A 25,189-nucleotide genomic window follows, 5' to 3' on the forward strand; every position below is an offset into this window, starting at 1 on the left:
CGGATATAGGCGTGACACCCGCTATTATTGTCCCTCCTGTCCTGACAATCCTGGTCTTTGCATTGGTGAATGTTTTGAACGCTACCATTCACTAGTTGAGTATTAGCGTAGGGTACAGCATTGCACAGACTAGGCACACTTTCACAGGGTCTCCCAAGATGCCATCGCATTTTGAGAGACCCGAACCTGGAACCGGTTACAGTTATAAGTTAGTTACAAAAAAGTTAGTTACAAAAAAAAGTGTAAAAAAAAACAAATATATAAAATAAAAAAAAATAGTTGTCGTTTTATTGTTCTGCTCTTTTTTACTATATTCTATTCTGCAATGTTTTATTGTTATTATGTTTTATCATGTTTGCTTTTCAGGTATGCAATTTTTTATACTTTACCATTTACTGTGTTTTATTGTTAACCATTTTTTTGTCTTCAGGTACGCCATTCACGACTTTGAGTGGTTATACCAGAATGATGCCTGCAGGTTTAGGTATCATCTTGGTATCATTCTTTTCAGCCAGCGGTCGGCTTTCATGTAAAAGCAATCCTAGCGGCTAATTAGCCTCTAGACTGCTTTTACAAGCAGTAGGAGGGAATGCCCCCCTCCCCCACCGTCTTCCGTGTTTTTCTCTGGCTCTCCTGTCTCAACAGGGAACCTGAGAATGCAGCCGGTGATTCAGCCAGCTGACCATAGAGCTGATCAGAGATCAGAGTCTGAGATAACAATAAAAATGATTAAAAAAATATATGAAAGGAACAGTTTAAAATAAGATAAAAAAGCAAAAAAATAATAACGAAAAAAAAAAAAGCACCCCTGTCCCCCCCTGCTCTCGCGCAAAGGCGAACGCAAGCGTCGGTCTGGCGTCAAATGTAAACAGCAATTGCCCCATGCATGTGAGGTATCACCGCGAAGGTCAGATCGAGGGCAGTAATTTTAGCAGTAGACCTCCTCTGTAAATCTAAAGTGGTAACCTGTAAAGGCTTTTAAAGGCTTTTAAAAATGTATTTAGTTTGTCGCCACTGCACGTTTGTGCGCAATTTTAAAGCATGTCATGTTTGGTATCCATGTACTCGGCCTAAGATCATCTTTTTTATTTCATCAAACATTTGGGCAATATAGTGTGTTTTAGTGCATTAAAATTTAAAAAAGTGTGTTTTTCCCCAAAAAATGCGTTTGAAAAATCGCTGCGCAAATACTGTGTGAAAAAAAAAATAAAAACACCCACCATTTTAATCTGTAGGGCATTTGCTTTAAAAAAAATATATAATGTTTGGGGGTTCAAAGTAATTTTCTTGCAAAAAAAAATAATTTTTTCATGTAAACAAAAAGTGTCAGAAAGGGCTTTGTCTTCAAGTGGTTAGAAGAGTGGGTGATGTGTGACATAAGCTTCTAAATGTTGTGCATAAAATGCCAGGACAGTTCAAAACACCCCCAGATGACCCCATTTTGGAAAGTAGACACCCCAAGCTATTTGCTGAGAGTCATGTCGAGTCCATGGAATATTTTATATTGTGACACAAGTTGTGGGAAAGAGACAATTTTTTTTTTTTTTTGCACAAAGTTGTCACTAAATGATATATTGCTCAAACATGCCATGGGAATATGTGAAATGACACCCCAAAATACATTCTGTTGCTTCTCCTGAGTACGGGAATACCACGTGTGTGAGACTTTTTGGGAGCCTAGCCGCGTACGGGACCCCGAAAACCAAGCACCGCCTTCAGGCTTTCTAAGGGCATAAATTTTTGATTTCACTCTTCACTGCCTATCACAGTTTCGGAGGCCATGGAATGCCCAGGTGGCACAAACCCCCCCCCCCGCAAATGACCCCATTTTGGAAAGTAGACACCCCAAGCTATTTGCTGAGAGGTATAGTGAGTATTTTGCAGACCTCACTTTTTGTCACAAAGTTTTGAAAATTGAAAAAAGAAAAAAAAAAGTTTTTTCTTGTCTTTCTTCATTTTCAAAAACAAATGAGAGCTGCAAAATACTCACCATGCCTCTCAGCAAATAGCTTGGGGTGTCTACTTTCCAAAATGGGGTCATTTGGGGGGGGTTTGTGCCACCTGGGCATTCCATGGCCTCTGAAACTGTGATAGGCAGTGAAGAGTGAAATCAAAAATTTACGCCCTTAGAAATCCTGAAGGCGGTGATTGGTTTTCGGGGCCCCGTACGCCGCTAGGCTCCCAAAAAGTCCCACACATGTGGTATCCCCGTACTCAGGAGAAGCAGCTGAATGTATTTTGGGGTGCAATTCCACATATGCCCATGGCCTGTGTGAGCAATATATCATTTAGTGACAACTTTGTGCAAAAAAAAAAATTGTCACTTTCCCGCAACTTGTGTCAAAATATAAAATATTACATGGACTCAACATGCCTCTCAGCAAATAGTTTGGGGTGTCTACTTTCCAAAATGGGGTCATTTGGGGGGGGGGGGGGTTGTGCCATCTGGGCATTTTATGGCCTTCAAAACTGTGATAGGTATTGAGGAATGAAATCAAAAATTTACGCCCTTAGAAATCCTGAAGGCGGTGCTTGGTTTTCGGGGCCCGTACGCGGCTAGGCTCCCAAAAAGTCCCACACATGTGGTATCCCCGTACTCAGGAGAAGCAGCTGAATGTCTTTTGGGGTGCAATTCCACATATGCCCATGGCCTGTGTGAGCAATATATCATTTAGTGACACTTTTTGTAAATATTTTTTTTTTTTTTTCATTATTCAATCACTTGGGACAAAAAAAATAAATATTCAATGGGTTCAATATGCCTCTCAGCAATTTCCTTGGGGTGTCTACTTTCCAAAATGGGGTCATTTGGGGGGGTTTTGTACTGCCCTGCCATTTTAGCACCTCAAGAAATGACATAGGCAGTCATAAACTAGAAACTGTGTAAATTCCAGAAAATGTACCCTAGTTTGTAGACGCTATAACTTTTGCGCAAACCAATAAATATATGCTTATTGACTTTTTTTTTACCAAAAACATGTGGCCGAATACATTTTGGCCTAAATGTATTACTAAAATTGAGTTTATTGGATTTTTTTTATAACAAACAGAAGAAAATATCATTTTTTTTCAAAATCTTCGGTCTTTTTCCATTTATAGCGTAAAAAATAAAAACGGCAGAGGTGATCAAATACCATCAAAAGAAAGCTCTATATGTGGGAAGAAAAGGACGCAAATTTTGTTTGGGTACAGCATTGCATGACCGCGCAATTAGCAGTTAAAGCGACGCAGTGCCAAATTGGAAAAAGTCCTCTGGTCCTTAGGCAGCATAATGGTCCGGGGCTGAAGTGGTTAAAAATCCTAAAAAAAAATACAAAAAAAATTTGGATATATATATTTTTTTTACTTACCTCTAAATGCCTGTTGCTAGGGGGTCCCTCGTAGTCTGCCTCTTCCAGTGCCTCGGCTGGTGACCTCACTTCCCCCTCGGCACAGGAAGGGCTCAGCTCTGCTCCCTCCCTCCTGTCAATCATCTGGGACCCATTACAGGTCCCAGGTGACTGAGCGGCCAATCACGGCGCGCGGCGCCACTCGCGCATGCGCAGTGGGTGCCAGGCTGTGAAGCCACAGCCCGGCGCCCACAGTTGCAATGCCCGGTGCCCCGTGGTGCTCAGTACATGTGTACTCAGTGTGCTCAGTGCTCAGTACATGTGTACTGAGCACCACGGATCTTTTTCAGCTCTGCACACAGGCTTTGCATTGTGTATGAGGACACTGCAGCATCTTCCACCAGCCAGGATACACCCGAGGCATCCACCGCAAACAACAGGGAGCAACGATCTCCATTTAAAGCACTACATGCCCATTACCCCTGCAGGGGTACCAGGAGACGGTGAGTAGGAAATCAGAAGGGGGAGCACAGAAGTCACCTGGAAACATCTTGAGCACTAAAGTCACCCCTGGGAGCCCCTGACCTGATGCAGATATAAGCTTATGGGACTATTGTATACCATTCTGATTTAATCACTGTATCACGTGCTGGGTCTAGGCTTCAATTTATGAGCTATAGTGCACCCATATGGTTTACACTTTATGCTTGATCTATGTAGACATGTGGATGTGGTTGATGCAGATATAAGCCTATGGGACTAATATAAAATATATATCACTTTGATCTATTTACTGTAGCACATGCTGGGTCCAGTCTTAATGTATGATTTATAATGCACCCGCTTGGCTGATATGATCTACAGTGTACCCAATTGGTTGACTGATTGCATCTGATTTGTGACTTCTTCTATATAGCTGGCACAGTGTATATTAACATATACATAGTGGGACATCTCGGTCAACAGACTGTGCCCGCATAGGCAGCCCATGAACACTATTTTTTTCATCCATTCCATACCAATTTTTATTTAATACCTTATTTTGGTTAGGGATCCTAGAATTCCTCTTACTCACTCCATACCAGTCACTGGGATATTTCTCCTACTTACTGACTGTGATGATATGAGCATTGGTGTGCGATTCTAAAACTGTACCATATAACTACTTATTGTGGTGTTCCCTAATATACAATAGCACTTAGGGTTCCTAGGTAGCGCCAATTACCCCATCTTCTTTTAGTTTATTCATGGTAGCAGAGTACCCTTTGGGAGTGCTCTATATAGGGGAGGCAGCAACCTGTTCTTTTACCATATAGGCCCATCCTAAGTGCAGTTCCTCTACGTGTTACTTATATGAAGGGACATGCCCCAGGGTCTTAGAGATTTTTAGTGTATGTGGATTTAGAATTAGCAGGAGTTGGTGGGTGCAGTAATAAGGACAGGACAGAAGTGAGGGTGATATATATATGCTGTGGGGGGAGAAGAGGGGTGAAGGAGAGATAGTTTTAGGATGGAGGACAGAGTTGTCAAATGCAGTGGTAGAGAAAGCATGTTACAAGGGAAAAGAGCTAAAGGAGTAAACAAGTTCACCTGATGTCTGTGTGCTGGTTTTCAAAGTGTTTATCTTGTGTCCCTTCGCTTTGTACCTTCTAATTCTAGCCCTGATATCACCGTCCCCCTCACCCCTCCCCATCTATTACACTAGACATGCCTGTCATCCTAACATATTTCAGGCACTGGGATTTCGATAGCAACTGCAGGATGTAAGTAGGGATACTATCTCTGGGTAAATGGCATGGCAAGTGTAAAAGTTACAAGACCGGCTCAACAGGATAAACAGTGTAAAGAAAATATTTGTATTTCATCCACGGTACATTGATCACTAATGTCACAGAGCAGAGGAGGCTCACAGGCTAGGGAATCGCATGAACTCACATGGGGGGGGGGGATTTACTAAAATTGGAGACCTAAACTAAAACACATTGGGGGGTTATTTACTAAACATCTAAAAAAGTCTGCAGATGTGGCCAATTCCAGGCCGTTCTGGTAGACAAAGCAGTGACACGTCTAGAAGATCTTTCCCCACATTTTATTGGCCAATGATTATGATGGGCTACCAAAATGACTAATACAAATGTGTTATGCCGCGTACACACGGTCGGACTTTCCGATAACAAATGTTCGATGTGAGCCTGTTGTCGGAAAGTCCGACTGTGTGTAGGCTCCATCGAACATTTGCTGTCGGACTTTCCACCAACAAATGTTTGAGAGCAGGTTCTCAAATTTACCGACAACAAACTTTGTTGTCGGAAATTCCGGCCGTGTGTACCCAATTCCGACGCACAAAATTCCACGCATGCTCGGAATGAAGCAGAAGAGCCTCACTGGCTATTGAGCTTCATTTTTCTCGGCTCGTCGTACGTGTTGTACGTCACCGCGTTCTTGACCTTCGGAATTTCCGACATTTGTGTGACCGTGTGTGTGCAAGACAAGTTTGAGCCAACGTCCGTCGAAAATAAATCCATGGATTTTGTTGTCGGAATGTCTGATTGTGTGGATGGGGCATTAGAGGCAGGAAGGCACGGGAGAACTTTAACACTATGAAGAAGTGTCGGAGCTTTGCTAGTCAGAACGGGTTGGGATCCAAACTTATTGGGGCACTTTTCAAGGCTGATGCAGGTATAAGCAACCCTGTGTGCCTGAACTTTTTATCTGCAGATTGTTTTTTGGTTTAAAGATGGAGCAATTTTCAAACATTCCTTTAACTCATAATGTGAGTAATAAGGCCGGCATGTTATAAAATTGCACAATCACTTCTCCGCTGGCTTTCCTGTAAATGCTGTATTTGTTGTAGCTGTACCCTCATTCTTTCTCTCTCATGTTTTTCTCTCTCAGGTTTTTCTCTCTCAGGTTTTTCTCTCTCACGATGAAGTTCGATCTGATAGATGTAGTTGTACATAAATTTCTTCCTCTCTATCCGTTCTCTTTTCGGGTTTCTTGGCTGTTCCAGGCGGAATCTGACGTTCCTCAAGGCGCTGTCTATCACCATCAGGATGTCGGTGGTTCTTCCCAGAGTCTTTATGTGGCTCTCCGGTGTGTAATTCTCAATGGCGATCACCGTCTCCGCACCCATTAGTCTGAATCTTTTCTCAATTTCCAGGTAATCTCCTTTGGTTTTGAAGGTGAGGACAATGATGGGAACGATACCTGAAGAAGAGGAACACAGTGAGCATCTCAAAAAATTCTCGGTAGCCAAAGGAACATTTCTAATAAGGCATGGCAGGCCTATGCCTAGGGGTGGTTGTGTATTACTGGGCCCATGTTACATTACATTCCTTCTGTGCAAATGAGGGCAACATAGAATGTTATTAGGCTATTTTCTTGGCAGTTTGAGTACTCCTCATTCAAACACCATAGAGCGAATCAGGAAAATTTTGCAATAACCATTTGTCTACCAGTGCTATTTATAAATGGTGGACAATGATTTGAACCACTTGCTGAACAACGTATGCATAAAATTGTCCTGTCAGCAAATGGTCATACCATAATCATGACTGCAGCTTTTTTTTATTTCAGCCAGCGATTGGCTGATCACTTTTACAGCACTGCTAAGGGTACCAATCCGCCTGCTCATGGTGGTTGGTTCCTGGTAGGTGTCAAGTCCTGGGAAAAAAAGTGTGGCAAGTCACCCAAGATTCCCGCCCCCACCTAAAATATAAAAAAAGTGTTTGTGTGTGTGTGTATATATAGATATATATATAGATATATATATATATATCTATATATATACACTCACATATACACACAATGTCCTCAGGCCATCTGTGTTGATTGTGCAAAGTGGGGCTGCTCACTCCTCAGTGCCCATCAAATGCAGCCTTATCTGTGCCCAGCAATGCAGCCTGATCAGTGTCCCCATCAGTGTAGTCTGATAGGTGTCCCCATCAGTGTAGCCTAATCAGTGTCCCCATCAGTGTAGTCTGATCAGTGTCCCCATCAGTGTAGCCTAATCAGTGTCCCCATCAGTGTAGTCTGATCAGTGTCCCCATCAGTGTAGCCTGATCAGTGTCCCCATCAGTGTAGCCTGATCAGTGTCCCCATCAGTGTAGCCTGATCAGTGTCCCCATCAGTGTAGCCTGATCAGTGTCCCCATCAGTGTAGTCTGATCAGTGTCCCCATCAGTGTAGTCTGATCAGTGTCTCCATCAGTGTAGTCTGATCAGTGTCCCCATCAGTGTAGTCTGATAGGTGTCCCCATCAGTGTAGCCTGATCAGTGTCCCCATCAGTGTAGCCTGATCAGTGTCCCCATCAGTGTAGTCTGATCAGTATCCCCATCAGTGTAGCCTAATCAGTGTCCCCATCAGTGCAGCCTGATCAGTGTCCCCATCAGTGTAGTCTGATCAGTGTCCCCATCAGTGTAGCCTGATAGGTGTCCCCATCAGTGTAGCCTGATCAGTGTCCCCATCAGTGTAGTCTGATAGGTATCCCCATCAGTGTAGTCTGATCAGTGTCCCCATCAGTGTAGTCTGATCAGTGTCCCCATCAGTGTAGTCTGATCAGTGTCCCCATCAGTGTAACCTGATCAGTGTCCCCATCAGTGTAGTCTGATCAGTGTCTCCATCAGTGTAGCCTGATCAGTGTCCCCATCAGTGTAGTCTGATCAGTGTCCCCATCAGTGTAGTCTGATCAGTGTCCCCATCAGTGTAGTCTGATCAGTGTCTCCATCAGTGTAGCCTGATCAGTGTCCCCATCAGTGTAGTCTGATCAGTGTCCCCATCAGTGTAGTCTGATCAGTGTCCCCATCAGTGTAGTCTGATCAGTGTCCCCATCAGTGTAGTCTGATCAGTGTCCCCATCAGTGTAGTCTGATAGGTGTCCCCATCAGTGTAGTCTGATCAGTGTCCCCATCAGTGTAGTCTGATAGGTGTCCCCATCAATGTAGCCTGATCAGTGTCCCCATCAGTGTAGTCTGATCAGTGTCCCCATCAGTGTAGTCTGATAGGTGTCCCCAACAATGTAGCCTAATCAGTGTCCCCATCAGTGTAGTCTGATTGGTGTCCCCATCAGTGTAGTCTGATAGGTGTCCCCATCAGTGTAGTCTGATAGGTGTCCCCATCAGTGTAGTCTGATAGGTGTCCCCATCAGTGTAGCCTGATCAGTGTCCCCATCAGTGTAGCCTGATCAGTGTCCCCATCAGTGTAGTCTGATCAGTGTCCCCATCAGTGTAGCCTAATCAGTGTCCCCAGCAGTGCAGCCTGATCAGTGTCCCCATCAGTGTAGTCTGATCAGTGTCCCCATCAGTGTAGTCTGATCAGTGTCCTCATCAGTGTAGTCTGATAGGTGTCCCCAACAATGTAGCCTAATCAGTGTCCCCATCAGTGTAGTCTGATCGGTGTCCCCATCAGTGTAGTCTGATAGGTGTCCCCATCAGTGTTGTCTGATAGGTGTCCCCATCAGTGTAGCCTGATCAGTGTCCCCATCAGTGTAGCCTGATCAGTGTCCCCATCAGTGTAGTCTGATAGGTGTCCCCATCAGTGTAGTCTGATCAGTGTCCCCATCAGTGTAGCCTAATCAGTGTCCCCATCAGTGCAGCCTGATCAGTGTCCCCATCAGTGTAGTCTGATCGGTGTCCCCATCAGTGTAGTCTGATCGGTGTCCCCATCAGTGTAGTCTGATCGGTGTCCCCATCAGTGTAGTCTGATCGGTGTCCCCATCAGTGTAGTCTGATCGGTGTCCCCATCAGTGTAGTCTGATCGGTGTCCCCATCAGTGTAGTCTGATAGGTGTCCCCATCAGTGTAGTCTGATAGGTGTCCCCATCAGTGTAGTCTGATAGGTGTCCCCATCAGTGTAGTCTGATAGGTGTCCCCATCAGTGTAGTCTGATCGGTGTCCCCATCAGTGTAGTCTGATAGGTGTCCCCATCAGTGTAGTCTGATAGGTGTCCCCATCAGTGTAGTCTGATCAGTGTCCCCATCAGTGTAGTCTGATCAGTGTCCCCATCAGTGTAGTCTGATCGGTGTCCCCATCAGTGTAGTCTGATCAGTGTCCCCATCAGTGTAGTCTGATCAGTGTCCCCATCAGTGTAGTCTGATCAGTGTCCCCATCAGTGTAGTCTGATCGGTGTCCCCATCAGTGTAGTCTGATCGGTGTCCCCATCAGTGTAGTCTGATCGGTGTCCCCATCAGTGTAGTCTGATAGGTGTCCCCATCAGTGTAGCCTGATCAGTGTCCCCATCAGTGAAGCCTGATCAGTGTCCCCATCAGTGTAGTCTGATCGGTGTCCCCATCAGTGTAGTCTGATCGGTGTTCCCATCAGTGTAGTCTGATCAGTGTCCCCATCAGTGTCCCCATCAGTGTAGCCTGATCAGTGTCCCCATCAGTGTAGTCTGATGAGTGTCCCCATCAGTGTAGTCTGATGAGTGTCCCCATCAGTGTAGTCTGATCGGTGTCCCCATCAGTGTAGTCTGATAGGTGTCCCCATCAGTGTAGTCTGATCAGTGTCCCCATCAGTGTAGTCTGATAGGTGTCCCCATGAGTGTAGTCTGATCAGTGTCCCCATCAGTGTAGTCTGATCAGTGTCTCAATCAATGCATCCTGATCAGTGGCACCAGGACAGGGTCAGGGGCGCTTGGCTTTTTTTCACCACGCCAGTGGCTACTGATCAGGGATGCATGCACTGTTTAGTCACCATTTGAGGAGGCCACGAAGATGGTGAGCAGTGACAGTGCATGCATCAGTGATACTGTCCCCCTTGTCCACCTGTTGGAGCACACACTTCGCGGAATAATGGACAAGGCACTTGAGGCAGAACAGCAGGAGGAAGAGAAGGACTTCCTTACCTCTCAAGGCCCCCTTTATCCAAATACTAGTATTCCTGCAGGCTGCCGATCACACAGGAAGAAGAAGAGGAGGAGGAGGATTGTGTCAGCATAGAGGTGAAGGATAACACTCAGCATCAGCAGCAGTCTTCAAGGGATCGTATTTAGTCCCCAGAAACCCATGGAGTTGTACGTGGCTAGGAGGAGATGGTTGAGGATCATGTGACCCTTAGTGACCCAGAGGACTGCGACATCAAAAAATTTGCAACTAACAACATTATATTCTTCAGGGTCTCTGCTTTAAGAAAATCTATGTTTGGGGAGTTTAATAATCTTTAGGCCTATATTGTGCCTTTGAACATGGGTGCAAAAACAACTCTGGTAGAAAGTGGTTTAGGCCATCAGATGGAGCCGACAATCGTAGGAAATAATACAAATAAATTATGCATAGCGCTTGTATTCGACCTTGCTTTGACATGCATTTGTCATGATTACTTTTTCTTTATTGCACATGGAATGTGTTCTTGCTTAACATGTTAACCACTTAAGGACCAGCCTCGTTTTGAGATTTTGGTGTTTACATGTTTAAAACTGTTTTTTTTTTTGCTAGAAAATTACTTAGATCCCCCAAACATTGTATATTTTTTTTTTCTAACACCCTAGAGAATAAAATGGTGGTCATTGCAATACTTTTTTTCACACCGTATTTGCGCAGCGGTCTTACAAGCGCACTTTTTTTTGGATAAAAATCCACTTTTTTGAATAAAAAAAAAAGGGCAACAGTAAAGTTAGCCCAATTGTTTTTTATATTGTGAAAGATAATGTTACGCCGAATAAATTGATACCCAACATGTCACGCTTCAAAATTGCGCCCGCTCGTGGAATGGTGAAAAACTTTTACCCTTAAAAATCTCCATAGGCAACATTTTAAAAAATTCTACAGGTTGCATGTTTTTAAGTTACAGAGGAGGTCTAGGGCTAGAATTATTGCCCTCGCTCTACCGATCGTGGCGATACCTCACATGTGTGGTTTGAACATCATTTTCACATGCGGGTGCTACTCACATATGCGTTCGCTTCTGCACGCGATCTCGGCGGGACGGGGCGCGTTTAAAACATTTTTTTTAATTATTTTTTTATTATTATTTATTTTGATATAGATTTATTTATTTTACCTTTTATTTTTTATTTTTACACTGTTTTTTTAAAAAAAAATGTCACTTTTATTCCTATTACAAGTAATGTAAACATCCCTTGTAATAGAAAAAAAGCATGACAGGACCTCTTAAATATGAGATCTGGGGGGTGAAAAAGACCTCAGATCTCATATTTACACTAAAATGCAATGAAAAAAAAAATTTGTAATTTAAAAAAATTATTTAAATAAAATGGCCCTTTAAGAGCTCAAAACATCACTTCCGCCCAGCAATTGTATGGAGACGGGTGGGGGGCATCTTCTCCTCACTCATCTCCATATCTGACAGGAGACAGGACGCGTTCGCCCCTGCCGCTGCCGACGGCTCCGGTAAGCGGCGGAGGGCACCCTCTCCCGCCACCTATAAAAGTGATCTCACAGCGAATCCGCCGCAGAGACCACTTTTATCTTGTAGCGGACCGCCCACTGAAGATGAGGATACCAGGGTTATTGGAGCTAGCTACTGCCATAACAACGATATCCTCCTTCAAACAGCCGCCGTAAAACTGCGGCGGGCGGTCCATAAGTGGTAAACTTCTTTTTTTTTTTTTTCAATAAAAACATTTATTGGAATTAATATATATATATACAGTATCGCACAAAAGTGAGTACACCCCTCAGTCACATTTTTGTAAATATTTTCTTCTATCTTTGTGACAACACTGAAGAAATGACACTTTGCTACAATGTAAAGTAGTGAGTGTACAGCTTGTATAACAGTGTAAATTTGCTGTCCCCTCAAAATAACTCAACACACAGCCATTAATGTCTAAACCGCTGGCAACAAAAGTGAGTACACCCCTAAGTGAAAATGACCCCGCCCCCCTCTGACGTCACAGGAAATGCCACAGGGAAGTCCCCGTGCGTCAGAGGGGGGCGGGGTCACCGGGTGGCCCCACCCTCCGTTATTTAGGAACAGTCAGAAGACAAGAAGCGTCACACAGCGGGAGCCTCCCATCCAATCATGGATGCAGAGCGGCCCGAAAAGAAGATGAAGAGAAGAAGATGAAGAGAAGAAGATACCGCGGAGGGAGATGCCGGACGAGAACACCGGAGAAAGAAGCAGAGGATCGGAGGAAGAAGAAGATGGAGGAAGAAACCGAAGGAAGATAGAAGAAAGAAGAAAGAGATAGAAGATGGAAAAAAGAAGACTTTTCATTTTTGATAGTTTTTTTGTGAAATGGTAGGGGTACAAAACCCTTACCATTTCACACAGGGGGGGGCCGGGATCTGGGGGTCCCCTTGTTAAAGGGGGTTTCTAGATTCCGATAAGCCCCCCTGCCCGCAGACCCCCACAACCACCGGCCAAGGGTTGTGGGGATGAGGCCCTTGTCCTCATCAACATGGGGACAAGGTGCTTTGGTGGGCTACCCCAAAGCACCCTCCCAATGTTGAGGGCATGTGGCCTGGTACGGTTCAGGAGGGGGGGTGCTCTCTCGTCCCCCCCTCTTTTCCTGCGGCCTGCCAGGTTGCGTGCTCGGATAAGGGTCTGGTATGGATTTTTGAGGGGACCCCACGCCAATTTTTTTTTTATTTTGGCGCGGGGTTCCCCTTAAAATCCATACCAGACCTGAAGGGCCTGGTATTGAATTTAGGGGGACCCCCACGCCAGTTTTTTTTAAAACTTGGTTCAGGGTTACCCTGTGGGGAAATCTCATGCCGTTTTTATCAATGAACTTTTATGTGTATTGTCGGACCGGCAATTCATTAATAGCCGCGAGTAGTTTTAAATGACTTTTTTTCCTTTGAAATGTCATTTTGCTGTCAGACTGTTCTAAACACAGGAAACATGCGCCCCTTTATAGGCATACTATAGACACCCCCCAGGTATGAAATTTAAAGGGATATTAGACTTTTATTGTTTCACTTTAAGCATTATTAAAATCACTGCTCCTGAAAAAACGGCCGTTTTTAAAACTTTTTTTTGCAATGATCCATGTCCCCTGGGGCAGGACCCGGGTCCCCAAACAATTTTTATGACAATACCATGCATATAAGCCTTTAAAATTAGCACTTTTGATTTCTCCCATAGACTTTTAAAGGGTGTTCTGCGGCTTTCGAATTTGCCGCGAACACCCCAAATTGTTCGCTGTTCGCCGAACTGGCGAACAGCCGATGTGTGAGTCGAACTTGATTTTGACTCAAACTCGAAGCTCATCCCTAGTCCCGAGAAATTTGGGACAGTTGGCAAGTATGCATGTGTTGCAGTGCAGGATTTTCTTCCCTGCTACAGCTGTCTGCAGTAATCCCACCCCTGGTGTCTGACTGACAGGTATTGTGGCCAATCACATGCTGGCAGAAGAGATGGCAGCAAGGTTAGTAGAATGAATGGCAGTTAAAGGACAAGAGTAATGGAATCATATCACCAACATGAGGTCTTTATACAGGAAAATGTTACCTGTCATTTTTACGCAGTTTTCCATAAATGTTTTCACATCTTCCTTTTCTCCTGCTGATATTTGATGTCTGACACTGGAGAAGAGTAGAAGAAGAACACAATGTTTATCCATGTAAATGGATAACAAAGACCCCTTAACACTTATGTGCATGCTTTAATGTGTCTTTAGTTTGAGTGAAAAGTATATATTTAGTAAGTTTTTTGTTTTGTTTTGTTAATGAATGCCCTATCACCCTGTCACCCTATGTGTCAGGACCTGGATCACCTGCTGGTGGCACTGTGGTCCCCAGAGCTACAGGGCGTAGTTCTGGTGTTCACCAGCAGGTGTCTCCCAGCAGATCCCAGTAATTAGGCTCAACCTGATGCTGGCTGCTGGGACGGTACACTATATTATCAAAAGTATTGGGACACCTGCCTTTACACGCACATGAACATCCCTGTCTTAGTCTGTAGGGTTCAATATTGAGTTGGCCCCCCCTTTGCAGCTATAACAGCTTCAACTCTTCTGGGAAGGACGTCCACAAAGTTTAGGAGTGTGTCTATGGGAATGTTTGACCATTCTTCCAGAAGTACTTTTGTGAGGTCAGGCACTGATGTTGGATGAGAAGGCCTGGCTCGCAGTCTCCGCTCTAATTCATCCCAAAAGGTGTTCTATCGGGTTGAGGTCAGGACTCTGTGCAGGCCATTCAAGTTCCTCCACCCCAAACTCGCTCATCCATGTCTTTATGGACCTTGTTTTGTGCACTGGTCAAAATATTTTTTTTGAGGGGGGTTATGGTGTGGGGTTGTTTTCAGGGGTTGGGCTTGGCCCCTTAGTTCCAGTGAAAGGAATACCAAGACATTTTGGACCATTTCATGCTCCCACCTTGGTGGGAACAGTTTGGAGATGGCCCCTTCCTGTTGCAACATGACTGCCCACCAGTGCACAAGGCAAGGTCCATAAAGACATGGATGAGCGAGTTTGGGGTGGAGGCACTTAAATGACCTGCACAGAGTCCTGACCTCAACCTGATAGAACACTTTTGGGATGATTTAGAGTGGAGACTTCTTGTCCAACATCGGTGCCTGACCTCATAATGGAAGAATGGTCAAACATTCCCATAGTGGAGTATGCTTTGCTGGGGGTTTTTCGCCTTCCTCTGGATCAACTGTGGATGAAGGAATGTGTCTATGGGATTGTATTTGTTTTTTTGGTTGAACTAGATGGACTTGTGTCTTTTTTCAACCTGACTAACTATGTAACTATATATACGTGATTCTGCACAGAAGGGCCGCCCTGTAGCAATATATCTGCTATAGGGTGGTCCTTAAGTGGTTAATAAACTTCATTCTAACCATAATCAGTCTGATTCCAGTTTCCTAAGTATAGCTACACTGAACTGGTCATCCCTGCTGATGCTGGATATCTGCACTCGGTATCTCTTACACTATGTCAGGAAGTATTCTTGTTAGGGGGATCACCAGAAAAAATTAGAGAACAGAAATATACATGCTTAACAGTAATTAAAGAAAATAATGTTGACCCCAAACCATAAGATTTTCTTGTAAATACCAAAAAAAAAACATGGTCACCTTCAGTTCTGAACATATCACCAGCAAACTTATCATTCGATCAGCCCACCATCTAATTCCTGGAAACCAATCTGCTCCAAGGATGCCTCATCTAACACAGGGGTGTCAAACTCAATTTCATCATGGGCCGCATCAGTATTATGATCGTCCTCAAAATAGCTGGTTGTATCTGTAAGATTAGATGTCCAGCGCATCCCCTCCCCTTACATTAGATGTCAAGAGCCACCCCACCATCAGAAGTTGAGTCCCCTACTCTCCCCTACATCACAGTGCACCCCCTTTCCTTATGCTGCTGCTGGGAAGAAGCTGGATGCATTGCTTAAAAGCAGAAAGTAGGGGTCTGGACAATAGTGTCCTTGGGGGGGGGGCAGAGGGTGCCCTGACCCCCCCAACATTATGCTGTGCCCCCCCAATTAAAAACATGTTTTTATATTTTTTTACAAAAAGGCAATGTCTTTTTGTTTGCATTCGTAGCGGATGTGCCGCATCTTACTCAGGCCACCGCTGGAGTAACACAGTCTCTATTGAGAGGGAGAGCGTCCTTAGGACAGGAGAACCAGCCTGTAAATTCCAAGAGATGCCAGACCAGCACTGTCAATAGCAGGAGCAGGACAGCAAGAGGAGGCTGGGGAACCCCACAGTGGCAGAACACCAGGGCCCGGTGGCAAGACAACCTTTGCAACCCTGATAGTTCTCCCACTGCTTTGGACCCTTATATTTTCTTGGTATGCTGGTGACATATATCTCTTGTTTTCTGCCACCCTGGGGGGCCCCAATACAGTGGGAAGGGAGCTCACTGCAGAACATGTGAAAGGGCCCATTGTGGGATCGTAGTAAAGGGCCCAGGATATATATATACATATATACATATCTTTGTCCCCCTATCTTTGTCCCTGTCCCCCCATGTGCCCCCCCTAAATATGAAAGCTGGAGACGCCACTGGGTCTGGAGGGGGACCAGAGGAGGGCTGGAGCTCTCTTGCAGCTGCAGGCGAGGTGTGAGGGCCACATGAAATGGCCTGGAGGGCCGGATTCGACCCCCGGGCCTTGTGTTTGACACCTGTGATCTAATACAAGAATTACTTACCTGTACACAAAGATGGGGACAATAAAGTCTGAGAAATTTGGTTCCAATTCAGTATTTTCGATGGCCTTCATCAGATCGCTGAATTTGTCTTTCCATTCAACTCTCTCTCCAATGGGGATGAAGTTTCCTGAATTGACAAGGCACAGAGAATGCATCACACCAGAAATCTAGAGTCCAAAAATATTTTTTCCATTTAAATAGTTCAAACAAAATTTGCATGTATGGGCGATGCGTTTCAGGGGCGGGGCTAAGAGGGGGCTAATTTAGGAGGGCAGATACTTCCCTTAAAAAAAAAATCTGCCAGGAGCGTGTCTGGCCAGCAAGGAAGGCTGCCTGCTAGCTGAGCTCCTGCTCCAAGCCACTGACAAGCTACGATTATCCAGCGACGGAGGTACTCCCAGCGACTACCTATGGCTTCCCTGGAAGATGCAGCACTAGGTGCTATCCGCAAACGGGCCTCATAGTGCCTAGCCCCACAGAAACTGACAGATTATTACCCCACCACGAATGGACGGGTGTACCAAGATGGCACCGGAGCACACACACGGCCTGCCGAGGAAGGAGAGCACTCCTCAGACTCCAGCAGATCATCCACTTCAGTATGTACGGCCATACACTGTGCAAACACAGGGGACACTGACATCTCTCCCCCTGACAGCCCATCTGCCCGCAGCTTACCTAAACTATAAAAAAGCTAAAGGAGCCCAGCAATCAGAGGATTCTGATATGGAAGAGAATGCTGCAGAGCATTCCACCCAGACCCCTCTTGAGCACTTCCCTTCATCTTCTCAGCCTGTGTCAATGACTAATATGAAAGACATGCTGATTAAAGAGACTCCCTGCATATTGACTGACATTTTTCCTTGAATATCACAGTTTCAATACTCTATCCATCCTACAATTTGCTGGTTGCACCTATCTCCCCCAATAGATGGTGCCATTTCCTCTCTACTGAACTAACTTCTTATAATACAAGGTAGCATAAAAATAGACTAACGAGCACGACAAACAGGACACACACAGAACATATGACGCTTGTTGGTACCTTTTTTAGCCTCCCAATGCTGCTTACTGCGATAGCCAGCTATAAATGAGAGTGGTGGCAAGCTTTTGTTATCACGTGAGTGTTCGTATTGGTCCAGCAGTGCACCAACACCTTTGCAGCCATTGTGCTATTGCTGGGTGTTTGGTGTGCTCCTGTACCTTTAAGGAGGGGTGGGCTCCCCTCCAGCCACCTGCTCTCATTTATTCATTAAATGCATGTGACTCCACTGTGGGGACACTTATACTTTAGTGTTAGGGCCACAGATACAAGGGTGCCGTGACGTGGCTCTCGCATGCGTTTGCAAATGCGTGCGGACTAAACCCCTTTTTTTAACGCTTACTGATAGATAGGTCAATTTGGTTGTCTGCAAGCTGGTGGTAAGTAGACTTTGGCTTTTTCCTGGGCATTCCCCAGATGTCATCACCGGCATCAGCGCTGTCTATCGAGCGGATGGAGAGTGGGGAGCCGCACAGCAGCGAGGCATCACGTAGCCCACTGCACTAGCTGACGGCACCTCGAGCTGCCCAGGGAATCAGGACACAGCAAGGGCTTTCTCCTTCTAAAGGACCCGGTCGGATATCACCAAGGAGGCTCACGGCTGCAGCCACAATACTGGCCCAACAACCTTCCGGTCCCTGTAGGCCACCTCCAGCACGGTCTGCGAAGTAACCTCCAGGAATCTCTGCGGAGGTGAAGGTACGAGCACCAATAACTCACTAATAGTTGAGGCCATCATACAGCTTTACGTAAAGCCTAGGTCCTGTATATACCATATGTTTATTGGAGCATCTTAGACTGCCACTTACTGCACTTTATGAATAGCCTTGAAACCAGCTGATCACAGTGTACAATCAGTTCCATTACCTACTTGGACTATTACCATTTGCCTACACTGCGTGAGTGAACTTCACTGTACATAGACTCACAGCTTCATTGCTATCCAGCATCAAGCCTGTCTACAATCCCACAGGCACCTTGAACTGCCAAGTCCAGCCCAGTCATCCCCTTGGTCCATATCCTACCCCCATTCCCCGGGTCCTCTCCCCTCTCCCCGCTCCACTTATATGCTTCTCGGCAGCACATCCCACTAAATCTCCCACTGGGTAACACCCACAATGCCACAACCCAATCTGACCGTTTGGCTACCGAGCAGCATATATTAAGTCCGGACAGTGTCTATGCCGTCATATGTTCTGTGTGTGTCCTGTTTGTCGTGCTCGTTAGTCTATTTTTATGCTACCTTGATTAGGAGCGTTATGTATCTCATAGTGTAATCACTGTTTATCTGTATGCTCACCTCACCCAGGTGTTTTTATAATAAATTGTTACCTAAAATACCACCGCAACATGTACTGACCATTAATTGCTACGGTAACCACTTTTCCCACCGGTAACTCTATACCGTAGACCCCTTCCCTTCTCCCTGGTCCCTACCCCACTGATTTATGCTACTGAATTGGTTACAGCAATTACACCCTACAGGTGCATGGCCAGGACTTGATCAGTATTGGACTGATCAGACCACCTATACCCACTTGCTCTTGTCCCCCTCCCCTTTCCCTCCCTTATGATTTTTCTTGTAATACAACCCCGTTAATGCACCAAATACTTCTTTGAAGGAGAAAGCTCCTCCTCCTCATAAGTCTGTACAAAGAACGTCTGCTGACTGCATTTTGATTTTCGATGACTATTAAGTTTGTTTCCCTCAACGTTAAGGCCCCTTTCACACTGTCGGGCCTTTCAGGTCCGCCTGTCAGTTTTGTCGGCGGACCTGAACGGGCGCTCCGTGTAAGCCTATGAAGCGACGGATGTCAGCGGTGACATGTCCGCTGACATCCAACCCAGTCCGATCCGCAAAAAGCAGACGGATGGCCCTACGTTTGCATCCATCCCTGGTGGATCGGATCGGGTGAGATCTGATGAAAACGGACATGCTGTCAATTTTCGTTCAATCTCTCCATAGGAAGCAGCGGCGCTCGACAAGCCCCTCCCCGCTCAGTAAGCAGAGACGGACCTGTCATCCGCTGGCTCAGCGGAGATCAACGGAGAGATCTCCCGCTGAACTGGCAGACAGAGGCGGACTCCGAGGCAGCGGATCCGCCTCGAGGGAATGAAGCCTAATGGGGCGTACACACGGTCGGACTTTTCAGCTACAAAAGTCCGACAGCCTGTCCGACAGACTTTCGACGGACTTTTGGCGGACTTTCGACGGCCTTGCGGCAGACTTTCTAACGAACAGACTTGCCTACACACGACCACACAAAAGTCCGTCGAATTCTTACGTGATGACGTACACCGGACTAAAATAAGGAAGTTCATAGCCAGTAGCCAATAGCTGCCCTAGCGTGGGTTTTTGTCCGTCGGACTAGCATACAGACGAGCGGATTTTTCGACCGGACTCGAGTCCGTCGGAAAGATTTGAAGCATGTTTCAAATCTAAAGTACGTTGGATTTGAGGCTAAAAAAGTCCGTTGAAAGTCCGGAGAAGCCCACACACGATCGGATTACCAGCCAGCTTTAGTCCGTCAGCATCCGTTGGACTTTTGTAGACGAAAAGTCCGACCGTGTGTACGCGGCATAAGGGTTTGAATAGCCCTTTTAAGTGCAAACTCATGTGGTTCAAAACCCAGAGACTGAAAATGGGATGTTCTATGTATACAGGAAACACATTTCTCCGCTACCACAGCACCCAAATGTTCCCATAGACAGTATCCGCATATTTTTTTGTGAATGCAGAATCGAAACACAATGGTGTTCTCATAGCAGTTAAGAATACAGTTGCATTTTCTTTGCAGGACGTTATCACAGATTGCAGCCATTGTGCCCATCAACTGCTGCCACTGTACTATCAATCGCAGCCACTGTGCCCATCAATCGCAGCCACTGTACTCATCAAACGCAGCCACTGTACTCATCAAACGCAGCCACTGTGCCCATCAATTGCCACCACTGTGCCATCAAACGCAGCCACTGTGCCCGTCAATTGCCGCCATAGGTGTGCACAGCCTATTGCATTAGGGTGTGCACCTCAAAGCTCAAACCTGTGTGCATGTGTATATACTGTATACTGATGGTGTCAGTAGAGCAGTGGACAGTGTCAGTAGGGCAGTGCATGGTGTCAGTAATTTTTATTTTTAATATTTTATGTTTTTATTATATTTTACATACATTTTTTTATTGTGTTTTTTTTATTTACAATTTTTGTGGGAGCACTGCTAGGGGGTTTTGGTGAAATATCAGGGGTTTAAATAGGGAGAATTTGCACCACACAGGGTGATTAGGGTGTGCCCAGGCACACCTGGCACATCCTGTGTGCACGTCTATGATTGCCGCCACTGTGCCATCAAACACAGCCACTGTGCCCATTAATTGCTGCCACTGTGCCATCAAACACATCCACTGTGCCCATCAAACGCAGCCACTGTGCCCATCAATTGCTGCCACTGTGCCCCATAAAATGCAGCCACTGTGCCCATCAATTGAAGCCACTGTGCCCATCAAACGCAGCCATTGTGCCATCAAACGCAGCCACTGTGCCATCTCAAATGCTGCCACTGTGCCATCTCAAATGCTGCCACTGTGCCATATCAAATGCTTCCACTGTGCCATATCAAATGCTGCCATTGTGCCCCCCCGCCGGCCTGCCGTCTGCACTTACCTGTCCCGGTGGGACAGGTCCTTGATACTCCTTGATGTCTTCTTCTGTCCTCTCCACCTGTCCTCTGCTATGATTGGACGCCTGTCATTTCAGCCAACCAGGTGACAGGTAACATATCCGAGCACCTGATTATCGCATAGTTTGTAGACGCTATAACTTTTGCACAAACCAGTGAATATACGCTTATTGGGATTTCTTTTTTTTTTTTTTTTTTTACCAAAAATAAGTAGCAGAATACATATTGGCCTAAGTTTATGAAGAAATTAGATTTTTTACTTGGATATGTTTTATAGCATATATATATTTTTAATTGTCAGCCTTGTTTTGTTTATAGCTCAAAAAATAAAAACCTGCAGGGGTGATCAAACACCACCAAAAGAAAGCTCTATTTGAAGGAAGAAAAAGGACATCAATTTTATTTGGGTACAACATCACATGACTGCGCAATTGTCACTTGAAGTAACGCAGTGCCGAATCGCAAAAAGTGGTCAGAAGGGGGAGGGAACCTTCCGAAGCTGAAGTGGTTATACGTTTCTTCAATTATAATGTGTGGCTTTATCTCACAGTCACTTTTAGAGTTCCACTTTATAGAGAACCAGACTTAATTGGTTTTATGCAGGAATATTATACCTGGAATCATATTATTAAAGGCTTATATGCTCTGAATAATACAAATAATAATAATATAAAACTGGTACATTTGCCCACTTATTTACTTTGAGAATGACTCCGTAGATGAGAGCCACAACTGAGATCTGACAGTTGCTGTCAACTGGCTGACCCCTATGGTGATGACTTGTTGCCTCCAAGCTCTGGAGTGTACATAACAGCTTAAAAAAAAAAAAAAACGCCCCACCATGGCTTACATTCTTTTTATAACTTGATGCTTGAAAATTTTATGCACATTCAGACTAATCAGTAATGGCTCAGCTGAGCAGAACATAGTGGTCCCAAGGCACTGTGTTCTCCAATATGGCCGGATCCCACTTTTCTAGGCTCAGACATCAAGTGGAACCAAACCCTCCTCTTCTTTACAACCAATAAAGCTGCATTAACCTCTGTTTGATCTGCAGTATAACCCTTTCATGACTAAGCCTATTTCTGACATTTGGTGTTTACAAGGTAAAATCTATATTTTTTACTAGAAAAATACTTAGATTCCCCAAACATTATATATATATATATATTTTTAGCAGAGAATCTAGAGAATTAAATGGTGATTGTTGCAATATTTTATGTCACACGGTATTTGTGCAGCGGTCTTTTAACTGCAACTTTTTGGGGAAAAAGACACTTTCATGAATTTTAAAAAAACAAAACAGTAAAGTTAGCCCAATTTTTTTGTATAATGTGAAAGATGATGTTACGCCGAGTAAATAGATACCAAACATGTCACGCTTTAAAATTGTGCAAACTAGTGGAATAGCAACAATGCTCTCGCTCTGACAATCGCGGCGATACCTCACATGTGTGATTTGAACACCGTTTACATATGCGGGCGTGACTTCCATATGCGTTTTCTTTGCTGCGTGAGCTCGCGGGGACGGGGGCGCTTTAAACATTTTTTTTTTTTAATTTCATTTATTTTTATCTTTTTACATAGTGTTTAAAAAAAAAAAAAAATGTTTGATCACTTTTATTTCTGTCACAAGGAATGTAAACATCCCTTGTGTTAGTACAGGCATACCTCACTTTTAAGTACACAATGAGGTTTATTTACTAAAACTGGAAAGTGCAAAATCAGACTCACTTCTGCATAGAAACCAATGAGCTTCTAACCTCGGCGTGTTTAATTGAGCTTTGGTAATAAGACCTGGAAGCTGATTGGTTTCTATGCAGAAGTGAGTCTGATTTTGCACTTTCCAGTTTTAGTAAATAAACCCCATTGTTTACTTAAAAGTGGGGTATGCCTGTAATAGGTGGTGACAGGTACTCTTTATGGAGGGATCGGGGGTCTAAAAGAACCCAAATCCCTCCTTTGCACTTTAACCACTTCAGCCCCGGAAGGATTTACCCCCTTCCTGACCAGAGCACTTTTTACAATTTGGCACTGCGTCGCTTTAACTGCTAATTGCGCGGTCATGCAATGCTGTACCCAAACGAAATTTGCGTCCTTTTCTTCCCACAAATAGAGCTTTCTTTTGATGGTATTTGATCACCTCTGCCGTTTTTTATTTTTTGTGCTATAAACGGAAAAAGACCGAAAATTTTGAAAAAAAATTATATTTTCTACTTTTTGTTCTAAAAAAAATCCAATAAACTCAATTTTAGTCATACATTTAGGCCAAAATGTATTCGGCCACATATCTTTGGTAAAAAAATGTCAATAAGCGTATATTTATTGGTTTGCGCAAAAGTTATAGCGCCTACAAACTAGGGTACATTTTCTGGAATTTACACAGCCTTTAATTTATGACTGCCTATGTCATTTCTTGAGGTGCTAAAATGGCAGGGCAGTACAAAACCCCCCCAAATGACCCCATTTTGGAAAGTAGACACCCCAAGAAAATTGCTGAGAGGCATGTTGAGCCCATTGAATATTCATTTTTTTTGTCCCAAGTGATTGAATAATGACAAAAAAAAAAAAAAAAATTACAAAAAGTTGTCACTAAATGATATATTGCTCACACAGGCCATGGGCCTATGTGGAATTGCACCCCAAAATACATTTAGCTGCTTCTCCTGAGTACGGGGATACCACATGTGTGGGACTTTTTGGGAGTCTAGCCGCGTACGGGCCCCCGAAAACCAATCACTGCCTTCAGGATTTCTAAGGGCGTACATTTTTGATTTTACTCCTCACTACCTATCACAGTTTTGAAGGCCATAAAATGCCCAGATGGCACAAACCCCCCCCCAAATGACCCCATTTTGGAAAGTAGACACCCCAAGCTATTTGCTGAGAGGCATGTTGAGTCCATGGAATATTTTATATTTTGACACAAGTTGCGGGAAAGTGACAATTTTTTTTTTTTTTGCACAAAGTTGTCACTAAATGATATATTGCTCACACAGTCCATGGGCATATGTGGAATTGCACCCCAAAATACATTCTGCTGCTTCTCCTGAGTATGGGGATACCACATGTGTGGGACTTTTTGGGAGCCTAGCCGCGCACGGGGCCCCGAAAACCAATCACCGCCTTCAGGATTTCTAAGGGTGTACATTTTTGATTTCACTCTTCACTGCCTATCACAGTTTCGGAGGCCATGGAATGCCCAGGTGGCACAAACCCCCCCAAATGACCCCATTTTGGAAAGTAGACACCCCAAGCTATTTGCTGAGAGGCATGGTGAGTATTTTGCAGCTCTCATTTGTTTTTGAAAATGAAGAAAGACAAGAAAAAAAATGTTTTTTTTCTTTTTTTAATTTTCAAAACTTTGTGACAAAAAGTGAGGTCTGCAAAATACTCACTATACCTCTCAGCAAATAGCTTTGGGTGTCTACTTTCCAAAATGGGGTAATTTGGGGGGGGGTTTGTGCCACCTGGGCATTCCATGGCCTCCGAAACTGTGATAGGCAGTGAAGAGTGAAATCAAAAATTTACGCCCTTAGAAAGCCTGAAGGCGGTGCTTGGTTTTCGGGGTCCCGTACACGGCTAGGCTCCCAAAAAGTCTCTCACATGTGGTATCCCCGTACTCAGGAGAAGCAAAATAATGTATTTTGGGGTGTAATTTCACATATTCCCATGGCATGTTTGAGCAATATATCATTTAGTAACAACTTTGTGCAAAAAAAAAAAAAAAATTGTCTCTTTCCCGCAACTTGTGTCACAATATAAAATATTCCATGGACTCGACATGCCTCTCAGCAAATAGCTTGGGGTGTCTACTTTCCAAAATGGGGTCATTTGGGGGGGTTTGAACTGTCCTGGCATTTTATGCACAACATTTAGAAGCTTATGTCACACATCACCCACTCTTCTAACCACTTGAAGACAAAGCCCTTTCTGACACTTTTTGATTACATGAAAAGATTATTTTTTTTTGCAAGAAAATTACTTTGAACCCCCAAACATTATATATTTTTTTAAAGCAAATGCCCTACAGATTAAAATGGTGGGTGTTTCATTTTTTTTTCACACAGTATT

At 44.5% G+C, this 25,189-nt stretch overlaps 1 protein-coding gene across 1 annotated transcript in view; it reads right to left on the reverse strand.

Moving 5' to 3' along the window:
* Window positions 1-3,008: 3,008 nt before the first annotated feature.
* Window positions 3,009-25,189, reverse strand: part of LOC141148183 (uncharacterized) — a 31,548-nt gene continuing 9,367 nt past the window's right edge. Inside the window, exons 2-4 of the mRNA XM_073635380.1 lie at window positions 16,397-16,523; window positions 13,739-13,812; window positions 3,009-6,536 (exon numbers count right to left, since the gene is read on the reverse strand). Coding sequence (XP_073491481.1) covers window positions 6,124-6,536; window positions 13,739-13,812; window positions 16,397-16,523 — 614 coding nt within the window. The 3' untranslated portion in view covers window positions 3,009-6,123. The remainder of the gene's footprint in view (window positions 6,537-13,738; window positions 13,813-16,396; window positions 16,524-25,189) is intronic.

Source organism: Aquarana catesbeiana, linkage group LG06, assembly GCF_042186555.1.
Source record: "Aquarana catesbeiana isolate 2022-GZ linkage group LG06, ASM4218655v1, whole genome shotgun sequence".
Taxonomy (NCBI): Eukaryota; Metazoa; Chordata; class Amphibia; order Anura; family Ranidae; genus Aquarana; species Aquarana catesbeiana.